At 47.8% G+C, this 12,903-nt stretch overlaps 1 protein-coding gene across 4 annotated transcripts in view; it reads left to right on the plus strand.

The window, feature by feature from the left end:
- The window catches only part of Lhx2 (LIM homeobox 2), a 30,456-nt gene extending 18,278 nt beyond the window's left edge, over positions 1–12,178 (plus strand). For 2 of the 4 annotated variants that reach the window (XM_029469300.1, XM_029469301.1), the window contains exons 4-5: positions 2,503–2,708; positions 11,278–11,968. In XM_029469300.1, the coding sequence (XP_029325160.1) occupies positions 2,503–2,708; positions 11,278–11,565 (494 nt within the window). In that variant the 3' untranslated portion in view covers positions 11,566–11,968. Of the gene's footprint in view, positions 1–2,502; positions 2,709–11,277 lie in introns of all 4 variants that reach the window. The other 2 variants (XM_021154348.1, XM_021154342.1) reach the window with 2 other exon arrangements.
- Positions 12,179–12,903: the final 725 nt, after the last annotated feature.

Below are 12,903 nucleotides of genomic sequence, written 5' to 3' on the forward strand. Positions count from 1 at the left end.
TTACGAGCTCTTTAGCTCCATTGAATCGGCCTAATTGAGAGGAAAAGGGGGGGGGAAGAAAGCCCTGGTCCTCCCCCCTTCTCTCAGCCCCCTCGCTCCTCCCCAGAACTGATCTTGGGGAATCCCCACACGGCCCCGGGCTTTAGGGGCGCGAGTGAGGGGGGTCTGGGTATCGGCGCCTCTTCCACCGTCCTGGCTCCTCCAGGTCCAGCTCCAGCTACAACCCCCGGCCTTCACGCCGGCCCGGAGGGGCCCACCTAGGACTCCCAAGCTCTCTCTTCCTGGCTCGACTTCTTAGCCAGTAGACGTTTGGAAAATTCTTCTCCATAGGGTCCTTGTCTCCTTGAGCCCAGGATTAGTTCTGTCACGAGGACTCCCCACCACACATCCCCTTTATTTCCGAGACTCTCCATACTCTCCATTCAGCTCCCTTTCTCCCTCCACTGCCCCCACCCAGCTTTCCCGTTCTCCTGGTTGCCAGTTCTCTAGCTTTCTACCTCTGTCGTCTCTCCCACCCCCACTCCTCCTCGGTACCACCTTCCCCCATAGTAGGCCGCTCTCAGGGCACCTCCCTTGGGCCTACAGGGCGCCAGGGTCCCCACGGAGCTCATTAACAGCAGTGAGGCCCAGGTGGGGGCTGGGCAGAGGGATGAGCCCAGAGATTCCCCCTGGGGGAGGCCTGCCCCAACCCGGCAGAACTGGGGGCTGGGAGAAAGAGGAGGGTCCATTCCCTGTGCTATTTAGTGCTGCTGGCTCTCAGGAGTGGTATTCTGATCCCCCTTTAAATTTTTCACGCTGAATGTTCTGGATGGGAACTCTGATTGAAAGAGTGGGTATCTGGATGCTTTGGTACACGTGGATACAAACTCTGATAAAAGGTCGTTCCTGATTTACAGCTCAGGCTTTGAAGTAGGATCCATTGAGGCGCAGTGGCTTTTGGGTAAGGGTAAGGGGATCCCCAGAGAGGGCTTTCTAAGTAGTGTTGCTGGGATAGCCACTTAATTCTCAATTTTGGGCAAAATTTTAAAAGTATCCTAAGAAGCATATAAATGTTAGATAAAATTTTAGTTTCCTTTGGGTCCATGCAATCTTTTGAGTCATATGATGGTTGATGGAGAAAAACAAAAAGGATCTGTTGTTTATCAGAAAATCAAATCTAACTGGGCACTGTTTACATTTATTTGCTAATTTTGGCACCTCTATTTCTAGGCATGGACTATGTTGAAAGATACCTTTCCAGTGCTGTAAAGATGGGGTGACTTGGGATGCATGTACTCTTCAGTTGAGCAGTTATTGACACCCAAAGTTTCTAACCCTTTCCCAACCATGAATCCTCCACAAACCCTAGTAAAATCCCTTGGGATGGTGATAGGCTCCCTAAAGAGTCAGGCTTTCTCGCCTCTCCCAGAGGCGTTGCAGCAGGAAACAGGAGGGGGGCTCCAGTGTTGACTCAGGGCTCAGCCTTTACCAGTGTGTAAGAGTGGCTTCCTTTCCTTGGCTTTAGTTTCTTCGCCTCTAAAACGGAACCGTAGTGGTGGGACAGACATAAAGCAAGAGCCTAAGGTGGGAGTCAAAGATAAGTTGCAATCTTCCTCCTACTTCTTTCCCTCCCAGTCTACAGTCTACAGACTGCTCTCTCTCACGAGGATGGGTAAGCTTCTTATAGCTTCCCTGAACTCCATTTGCTTCTTCTGCAAACCTGAGGAGCAGCTCACAGGACAGTGCTGAAGACAAAAACTACAAAATGCAATTCCCAGCTGTAGACCTGGCACTGGGGGCCCTGGAGCCCACTGGGTCCTTCAGGGAGGGAGTGTTGATGAAAGCCAAATGAAATCGAGGCTGTCAGTAACTTCTGGGTGCCAGCGTTCACTGACTGCTAAAGGGAGATAGAGGCGGTAGGATTTTTCTTGGCGAGTAACTTGGGAAACAAAAGAGTGCAGGACCACGGATGGCAGGCTCACACCGCTGTCAGAGCCTGGCTTGCTGCCTTCCCTTTGTGTCTCAACATCTGTAAAAAGAGTTGCTTTAACTGTCCAGCAGCTGTGTGCTTGCAAAGAAAGCCTTTTAGGGGCCGGCAAGCTAGTTCAGTGGGTCAAGGAGCTTGCTGCCAAGTTTGCAGACTTGAGTTCAATCCCCAGACCCCCTTTCCCCACCCCCACACGAAATAAATACACGTAAAAGAGTAAGGAGAAAGCCTTTTAGTGCAGCCTCTGGCATCCAAAAAGACTCCACTGCTGCTCTTGAAATTATTCTTGCGACATGATGGCTTCTGGATGTTTCGTTTTGTTTTTCCAAGGTTCAATCCACTGTTTCCTAGGCAGGTCCCATTTTCAGTGAGCTTCATTTTCTCCATATCTAAAATGGGGATATTATTCCCATTTCAGCATTGTGAGTGCACATAACCGGGTTTCCGGACTAGATGTGTTTGTCAGTGGGTGGTGTGGACTTGGCGACCAGGCAGAGTCAAGAAATTCACCTGCTGCTTCTGCGTCCCTTTCCCAGCGCTTAGCTGTAACGAGAACGATGCGGAACACCTGGATCGTGACCAGCCCTACCCCAGCAGCCAAAAGACAAAGCGCATGCGCACCTCCTTCAAGCACCACCAGCTTCGGACAATGAAGTCTTACTTTGCCATTAACCACAATCCTGATGCCAAGGACTTGAAGCAGCTCGCGCAAAAGACCGGTCTCACCAAGAGAGTCCTCCAGGTCAGCTGGGCCAGGGTGGGGGCATCTGTAGTTGCCAAGTCCTGAGGCTGAATCTCACATGGACCAGGACTTTTGGAAGAACCTTCTGCCTGTCTGCCTTTGCCTTCTTTTTATCCCTTTGTAGTTTGTCTTAGAATGTCAGCCTTTTTGCCTGCCATCCCATATTTCCAGTTTTCATCCTCATTTTTTTCTCCTTGTGTGGTCCTCTGTCTCCATACTTGACTTTTTTTTTCTCCTGGTGGTAAACCATTCTTAGTTATTATCTTTTATTCAAATGACTCTCCAACGTGTTCATGTTTTAAGAAGCCCAAGTGTTTCAGATGAATCCAGAGCCCTTCTGCTCTGTCCCCACCCATGGGACTTTTAGTGCCTTAAGTTGTTCCTCTGTCCATTTGCCCCCATGTCATCCTTCCCTTTCTTGGAATTTTTTCTGGCAGTTCTGACTTATCTCCTGGGTTGTTTTTCATTTGTTGGTTTGTTTGTTTTATGTTGTCTGCCTCCCAGACTTTATAGGAAACAAGGGTTGGAGATGGTGTGGTGTGCTAGACAGGATCTGGAACTTTCATGGGATTTCCACACCCCCAAAGATGTTGAAAACTCTAGCCTCAGGCCCACACTTGAGGCACCATGTTCGAACAGCAAATTTCAAATTTCCTGCTTTTCTGGTACTCATTGATAGCGCTAGATGACAAACCTCGTCTGCCTCCTGAGCTTCAGTTTACAATACGTGAAATGCACCAAGACTCACCCAGCCATGCCACTGATGGGAGGTGCTGCTGAGGTGATGTGGGCGACAACTTGATACTCTGTGCTCGGTGGATGCTAGTTAAAAAAAATAACAGTAAGTTAGTTCGTTATGTGATTAACTGGGATGAACAGTCCTGGTTGTTAGAGCTCAGTTTCCCCATCATACAAGGCAGAACCTCTCCGCTCCAGTAGACGTTTAACCAAAACCCCAGACAAAAGAAAATATGAGAGGCTATGCAGCCGGATTGTGTCACAGCGAGGACAGGTCCTGGACGTTGAAAGATGAGTGAGTGGCAACTCAGAAGAGTTGTACAGCATCTCTTCAGGAAGTTTCAGTGACTGTCAGAAAGCAAAACAAAACTTCATGGGGTGGTGACAGCGTGTGACCAACTTTGGCTAGAGTGAGGGTACAGACCTCAGAGGTCTTCGATGGTGATAGAGCCTACCAGGTGGGCACCTGGGAAGTCTCTAGGCATCCCTTCAGCCATTGGTGATGTATCAAGGGAGGTAAGGGAGATCCAATGGCATGTTGCTGCGCCTCTCTTTGAATCTGCCCCTCACTATTTGGTCTGTGCTAGGTAGCATTCGGTTCTTCTGGCCTGGACTCTGGGGTAGCAGGGGTGGGGTGGGGGGAGTAGGGGTGGGACAGGCACATTGCTGTGGTCAGTGTTTAAGTTACTCTGGTCAGTTCGTTCAAACTTTTCGTTTCTTGGGGTCCCCACTCTCCTTGGAGACCTCCTGCTACGCACCCCCCACCTCAGAGCTTCTCCTTTAGTTCAGGATAGCCTGGACTGAGTGAGGGCTTAATACTTTTCTCTGGTTAGTAGCTTCACTCTCTTTCCAGATGCCTTCTGGGATGCTGAGAAGTGGAGATCTGGAGTTCAGAAAAACCTGGGCTCACAAATGACCCCGTGGTTTATTTTACCTGCTGTGAGTCTTGGACAGATCAGTTACCTTCTCTGAGCCATGGCTTTCCCATTTGTAAAAAGGCCCCCAATTAGGGCACATCTCTCTCCCAGCTATTGAGATTAAACTCACAGTTCAGTCTTAATAGTCATGATACGGAAGAGTCTGAGCCTGCTTCTTTGGAGGCAGGAGGTAGGGTTTCCTGGCTTAGAAACATGTACGATTTCCAGCTTAGCTCTCTCTTATTCTTTTATCTGCCTATCTCTTGGAACCAGGCTTTAGGGCACTTAGATGAACTGGTCCTGACCCAGAAGAAACTCATCTGTTGGTTAGAGACAGCTACATAACAATCAGTTTCTCCTTGGGGTAATTAGTTTGGGATCGTGATGGAATGGGCCAGGCTCTCCACATCAAGGGTTAGGACTTCCCTCCCCACAGTGCAGATGAGCACATGAAGGCTCAAATGATGGCCTGCCCAAAGCCACACTTTGCTGGCAACTGTCCAGCCAATGGGCAGAGTACCCTCTCTGCTGAGCCAACCCAGGCTGGAGTTCTCAAGAGTGTAAGCATCACTTGGGGCCTGTAGCTTGGGGTAGGGTCTCTCTTCATTCCACACTTCTCTCCATCTCCTCTACACAAATCATTTTTTCTTTTCTAAGAGCCTAAGTGGTCATGACTGCAAAGCATCTTTTTAACCATGTTAACCTCACCTTAATCTTTTCCTGCCTGTTTTACAGTTGAGAACATTTAGATTTGTTTTTGTTTTTCAAGACAGGGTTTCTCTAGGTAGCCCTGTTTGTACTGGAATTTGCTGTGTAGACCAGGCTGGCCTCGAACTCTCAGAGATCCCCCTGCCTCTGCTTCCCAGGCACTGGGACCAAAGGTGTGTACACTACCACCTGGCAGCTGAGAAGGTTTAAGACTTAGCAAGATAAAATGGTTTGTTGTGGGTTATAGAGCCAGGCATGGCCAGGGTGGACTTGCTTCTCATTGCCTGACTGTCAGTGGGACATCTTGGGAACCTAGGCTGGGGGTGATTTGCAGTGAGACAATTGTTAATGTGTCTTTGGAAGGTGATGGACTAGTTCAAATCCCCCCTGAGTTACCTGCCCTAAGGTTTGGTGCTCCTCTCTGACCCTGAGTAGGTAGGTTGCATAGTTAAGAACCTGGTCTGGGGGAGTAATTAACATATACACAGCCCTGGGTAGATCACCAGCACCACGAACAAACAAAGCTATATTACAAAATAAAAACAGATAAAATGATTCCAGAGTCCGTTCACCAGCTTAGTGGTACTAGATCCTTTCATGTTCCCTAACGCTTTTCCACCACGGTCATGGTTCACCTCAATCCTTCAGAGGGTTTGCAGGACAAAGGGCATTGAAATTGAGTTGTGTTCCCAGAGCTGGGCAATGCATGATGTGCGTGAGGGAGAATGGTGGCCCTATGCTGTATTCCGTATATACAGTGTGAGCCCCACCAACATTGTAGGCCAGGGGGTACGGCATCCCTGTTGGAATCTGGAGGCTGCTGCAATGAGGTCCTAGTTTAGCTCTCCCACTCCCACTCGGAATAATCTTTGGTGTTAACAGCTCTAAGCCTCAGTGGCCTTAGCTGTGGCACAGTTGGTAAAGTGCTAACATAGCATACAGGATGCCCCAGGAGTGATCCCCCAGGTGTGATCCCCAGCATTCTGTAAACTGCATGTGGTGAAGCACATCTATTATTCTAGTATTCACTAGAGAGAGACAGGAGGATCAATTCAAGTGAGTTCAAAACCAGCCTCGACTATGTGAGCCCCTGTCTTAAATAACAGTGATAACAATAATGATAACCCTAGCACCTACCTTACTGGATATCAAAAGGAGAAAATGAAATGATGTGATTGGATCCATGCATGTATGTTAATGTCACATAGCATTGTGTCTTTTATAGGGATTTCAACATTTCCCTCCCCTTAATTTATAGTTGAGGAAACTGAGGTTCAGTGAGCTTTGGTTTACAGTTAGCAATGAAGCCAGGAGTTAAGCCCAGACTGTTCTTGAGTCCAGGGATCTTTCAAAGCACGGGATTGTCACTTGGACCCAGCTGCAGAATGCAGAAGACAGAGCAGGAGGGTTCCAGCAATACATAGCAAAGCTTTCATCACATCAAAAATTCCATTTGTCACCACCAGCACATGACAGCCACAACACTCATGGTCCAGTGTTGGGGAAGGTGACCTGAAGGAGTCACAGTGGCTTCCTTGACAGAGGTTTGTTATGACATGGCTTGCCACTGTGTGTGGACTCCTAACCACATTCATGCCTCTTGTTCTTGGAGGAAATGCAGATGCCCTGGGCTTCCTGAGGGGTGGTCAGCTGATTGATCCTGGGTAGGTAAAGTCTCTGCAGGGATTCCTGGTGTCACTTTAAAAGAACAATTTAAGTGCCAATGTCTCAAAAACATTTCCCCCATCACTAGATAGTTGTCATTAGCCCAGGAGAGAATTCAGAGGGGTGCAGTAAGAATGTGCAATGGGGATCTGAGCTGGTGCAGGCAGTGGCAAAAACTTCCTTGAAGGACAGGTGAATGACTTCATTTCCCTGAGGCTCTGGTTCCCACTTACAAGATGGTCATTGTCCTGCCTGGCTTTAGACAACTTGAGGCCAGATGTAAATACACTGGCAGGGAGTTTCACAGACGACAGGCCTTGAATCTTTTGTTTCGTTTCTTATGGTCACGGGGATCCAAGCCAGGACCTTGCACACACTAAGCAAGTGTTCTTCCACGGAGCTGTGCAGGAGACGGAACATCAGCCCAGAGAGGTGGAGAGACTTCCCAACGTGTCACAGCAATTCAGCGACAGACCTGGAGCTGAAACTAAGAGCTCTTGTGTTCTACCCAGTGCTCACTATTTTTAGTTCTTTGGGGAAAAAAAAAAACGTATTAAAAAAGATTTATTTTTACATGTATTGATGTTTTGCCTGCATGGATGTCTGTATAAGGATACCAGAGCCTCTGGAACTGGAGCAGTCCGTGTTCCTACCTGCTGACATGTCTCTCCAAACTCTGAGTAACCCCCCCCCTTTTTTTTAGATCACAAAATAATAGAACGGTTATTCAGATCCTTAAGACAAATATGGAGAATTATCACTGTTGAGAACACAGGCCCAGTGATTTCTAAGTTTGAAGCTAAGTAGGCAGGGGCAAGGAAGGGGCTTAAAGGATCCACGTGTCAGTTCTGCCTACCTCTGGCTCTGGCACTAATATGTAGGCCTACACCACAGGATTATTACAGGACCGAACGCTTAGAGGTCTGCTGGGCCAGAGCCTGGCTTAACTATGGAGTGATAACATGACCACCATTAATACCTTCTTCATGAATTGTAACACCAGAGGCTGTGATTGAGTTGTTGGTATTTATTTCTAAAGCAGGGTTTTCTGTTTTTTTGAGACACGTTGTAGTTCAGAATGACCTTGAGCATGGTAGGTAGCCTGGGGTGACCTTGAAGTCCTGGTCCTTTTTCCTCCACTTATCTGGACATGTGCTACCCTGTTGGGTTTATGCTGTGCTGGAGATCCAGCTCAGGATTTAGTATGTGCTAGTCAAGTACTCCGTACACTGATCTAGATTCCCAGATCTGGGGGAGGAGCGTCATTTCTCTTCCTGTACCTCAGGCTGGCCTCAAACTCATGGCAATCCTCTTTCCGAGGGTGCTGTAATTTTTCATCCCTTCTCTTTTGTTGCAAGACATTCCCCCCCAGGACTTGGTTGAGCTGCGGGGGGTCATGCTTCCATAGCCTATCTGGTTGACATTGGGCATAACCATCGAAGTGCTAAGAAATGTCACAGTCAGCATCTTTGAGTACGAGGGGTGGTCGCCTTTTGGGTGGCTTCTTTAGTGTTCCGGGAGATTTGTTGGGGGTTCCAGCAGGCCTTGTTTTTGTCAGCCAAGCTGGCCTAGAACTCAATGATCTTGCCATCTCCTTGCTTTTGTCTTCCGAGTGCTGGGGTTGCAGGCATGTGCCATCATGCCTGTCTCTCCCAGCCTTCTCAATGAAAGTGATCAAGAAAAGAGGTTAGCCAGCCTAAAAAAACAGCTCCTCTGACTGTTGGAGCCCAGACAAGGGCCACACCATGATGGTGTATCTTCACTCCCCCCGGGACTTAGCATGATCCATGTTGTGCCAGGCTAAGTCACTGGCCCGGTGTTAGCTGTGTCCTGATGATTCTATGTCTGCACTTGTCTCCACTGTCCCAAAAGTATAACCCTGGAACTCTGCATGTAGAGTGGAGCTTGGGGCAGCTGACCAGCCAGGGCTCTGGCTTTAGGAGGATGGGTAGATAGAACAGATCATTTGTATGCTAATCACAGTTGCCCTGGGATCCCAGCCCATGTGAACCCCAAAAAGCCACAGAGACTGGGCTCCAGCCTTCTTTTTTGTACAAATAGGAAACAGGCTCAGAGGAAAGGGACTGGCCAAAGTTCACTTGGCTGGTCAGCGGCAGAGGCAGGCCTAGAAGATACGTTTCCGTGCACTTTCTACTGCCCAAACTGCTTTGATCATTTGCTCTTCCATTCATTCACCTGTTTACTTGCTGACCTACTCAGGGCCGCGTGGTTGGGAGAGCATGAGCATTTCTATGGCAAACAGTCCTGCTTTCAATCAGCATAGCCTCTGTATGATCATGAGCATGTAACTTTTAAATCTATAAAATGGAGCTAATAATAGAAACCATGTAACCAACTCACCACGGGCGTTAACCAGGGATGGTACAGGGTGGCAAGGTACCTGACACAAGTCACATGTTAGCATGGCACCATTTCTAGAGTGTGACCCTCAGCTGTGGCATCATGGATATTACCAACATTTAATTTTTACCTTCTCGGTCATATCCCTAGGGTTGCACAGAGTCCCTGCCCCCAATATTCTTTAGGGAGGGGACTTTTTGAAATGCTTATGATTTTGGTAAAGCCTCACACGGAGGGGCTATACCGAATAGCCAGGTTTAGAGTTGACTTTAGATTTCCACTGAGCAGATTCCTAGTGCCTGGGATCCTATAAAGCGAGAACCGCAGCTGTGAAGATGGTGTCATTGTTTACACATGAGCTGTTGGGGCAACGCCTGGGAAATAGCTAACAGGCGGCAGCTTAGGGCTTCCAGCCTTCCTAAGGTCCTGGGGCCCCTGAGGATGAACAGTGAACCCACTCCCGGGACCCAAAGGGCTCCTCCACTCCAGCTCCCGCCCACATGCACTGGCCAGCACAGAGGCTGAGGAGCAGCAGGCAGGCTCTGGTGACCTTCATCAGACTGAGGAAGTCATGTCCTCCTCCTTAGGCCTGTCTGCATCCATTCCCAGCTACCCGCTAGGCCAGATGAACAGGGTCTCCCACTGCAGACTCTAGAGACAGCCTGGAAGGACCTGACTGTCCTAGATGGGCAGTGCTGAGGGTGGTCTTTGAAGCTTCACACTCATCTATTAGCCTGGCAAAGGACTGATAAGCTTCCTTTAGGCACAGAGCTGGAGAAATGTGCTTTCTCCTTGAGGGGATCAGTGTTCTAGGGAGTGAGCTTTGTTCCCTACTTCATGGGGAACATCTCTTTCCTTCCTGCCAGACTGAGCTGCTAATTGAGCCCAAATTGTGTCAGGACATCTGAAGGGGGGCTTGAGGCCATAGGCTTCTTGCAGCTGGGGTGGTCCTGAGGGGAGGGTGAAGTCAAGAGCTGGCCCATCCCAGCCCTGCCAGAGACACTGGGAAGACAGGCAGATGTAGACACATCTGGAAACACGCAGCTGGACAGCCTGGAGTCTTCAGAATCCCCAAGGCACTCTGTTTTATGGGGAAGCGTCTGGCCAGGGGCTCTCTTACGCAGAAGGAAGTGGAGGGGCCTTGCCTTTTGGACTTTTTTCCTTTGGGAGGAATAACTACCCAGTCCCCAATAGTGCCCTGGATTTTCTTTAGCACTGCATGGGCTTCTTCGTACCACAAAGTCTCTGCTGTGGAGAGAGGGCTCGGGGGAATGGGGATGAGTTTTGTGCACATCTTTACTGATATGAACGGGGATGTGTGGGTGTGCATGTGGGTGTGCATGTGGGTGTAGCTATGAGTGTGATGTATCTCAGTGTGCATGTGTGTGATGTGCCCCAGAAAAAGTAATCCTTCAGACTGTCTCTCTGGTATTCTCTGCACTTCAGTGCTTCTCCGGCTGAGAGCAAGAAGTGGGCTTCTGACCACTGCCTTCTTATTCATAACTGATTCATTCATTCTCATGTTCTTCATGACATTCTAGTATTTATGGACACTCACCATCAAACATTAAGAGAAGAAAAATTGTACTCATGTGATCTTGTAGGACATACTGTCCATCCCAAGCTTTCAATTGTCTGTGGCCCAAATTTGTCTGGTTTTTGTTTTCAATGACAGATGTGACAAAAGTCACATATTTTAACAGTTTTAGTGGTTACAATGAAAAAAAGCACAAGGGAACCGATAAAATGAATTTTAATATTTATTGTTTAATCCAACACATCCAAAAGGTTTTTCTCACTATGATCTCAATCTTTCTTTCTTTCTTTCTTTCTTTCTTTCTTTCTTTCTTTCTTTCTTTCTTTCTTTCTTTCTTTCTTTCTTTCTTGCTAAATCTTCAAGTCTCTTACGTGCTGTTCTTTCTACATTGGCCACAATGTAGTGTAATTTTCAAGGTCTCAGACTCAGTACCACGGCAAGTGTCCTGGTAGGAAGGCAACCCGGTCATAGCCACCAGAGAAACTAAAACTTTATTTTACTTCTGTGAAGAGAAAATGTGGCATGGGCTCTCTAGACCTCCTGCTAAGGCCAGGTTGAACTGAGTTGAGCATCAAGGAGCTGCAGCTTTCCCCTGTCGGTCTCCGCCTTCCTGTAACCAGTCCTCCCCTGTCTTTCCACACAGGTCTGGTTTCAGAATGCCCGGGCCAAGTTCAGGCGCAACCTTTTACGGCAGGAAAACACGGGCGTGGACAAGACGTCAGATGCCACGCTGCAGACAGGGACGCCGTCAGGGCCCGCCTCGGAGCTGTCCAACGCCTCGCTCAGCCCCTCCAGCACGCCTACAACCCTCACAGACTTGACTAGCCCCACCCTGCCGACTGTGACGTCAGTCTTAACTTCTGTGCCTGGCAACCTGGAGGGCCACGAGCCCCACAGCCCTTCACAAACGACTCTTACCAACCTTTTCTAATGACTCGCCACCCCCTTCTCCCCGAGCCCCCACGATTTCTTTAAAAAAGAAATTATCTTTAGTTGAATTCCAAGTGTATTTTAAAAATAGAGGTTTGAGCAACTAACTAACCACGTTTTAGGATCTCGCCTGGAAACAGAGGGAAAAAAGAATTGTGCGTCGGGCTAACGCAGCGGTGTGTGCTGAGGAATTACTTGGGAGATATATCTGCAACACAACATTTGTGTCCCTGTACAGTTTTGTGGACTGAGCGAGGAAAACAACAAATAATTTAAGTTGGCTGAGAGCTTCCGTATTTTCAAAGACTGCCACGTGCCTTAGGAATACTGTTTTATCTTCATACTTTGGATGAATTGTTCGTTTTTTTTCCTCTCCCTCTTTTTCTCTCTGTATATTTATGACCAGAGCAAAATGTAAAAAAGGAAAAAACAAAAAAACAAAAAATGTTTGTTACTTTGAATAGTCCTAAAAAGAAAAAGGAAAAAAAAATAAGGAAAAAAAATCAAATCCCCTCCAACGGTCGCTTTCTTGTTTTAGAATTTTAAGGTGGAAGTCTGTTCGGATATCAGAATTTGTAAAACCTAACCAGTAATAAAATCACTTATGGAAAAGACTCAGTGCTGGTACTATCTAGTGTATGGGGATGAGTGTTTTCTGAAGCTCAGAGACCAATCCCAGGGTATTTCCCTGCCTACCAAATGTTCTTGAGGCCATTTCTCTGTGTCAGGGTTAGGGATGGTTGATGGCAATCCAAAGGCATCCAGGTGTGTGTGTTAGCTGCCTTTTGTTCATTCATGCATGCATTTGTTCATTCTGGTGCGCATGTTTGATATGTGGAGGTCAGAGGCCCTCACACCTATCTCTTCTGGCCCTGGCAGGGCTGAGAATACACTCTGTGCTGTGAGAGGCCTCTTGAAAATCTGAGTTCAATTCCCAGCGTCTACATCATGTAGCGTACAAACACCTGTAACTCCAGTTCCAGGAAATCCAATGCTTCTGCCCTTCCTAGGAACCTAGACTCACGTGAACATTTACACACACACACATATGCATGCATGCACATGCACACACGCATATCTTAAAAATAGTGAAGGGTATTGAGAGATGGATCCGTGGTTTAGAGTGTATGTTGCTCTTGCAAGAGGACCTGGATTTGATTCCCAGCACCCACGTGGTGGATCACAGCCATCCATAACTCCAGTTCCAGAGGATCTGATGCCTTCTCCTGACCTCAGACCAGCACCAAGCACATACATGGTTCAGATGCACACAAAACTCAAGCTAAATCTAATAAAGAAAAAAAATAACATCTTTACAAAATTTCTTCAGGAGGAAAAG

The sequence above is a fragment of the Mus caroli genome, chromosome 2 (assembly GCF_900094665.2).
Source record: "Mus caroli chromosome 2, CAROLI_EIJ_v1.1, whole genome shotgun sequence".
Classification (NCBI taxonomy): Eukaryota; Metazoa; Chordata; class Mammalia; order Rodentia; family Muridae; genus Mus; species Mus caroli.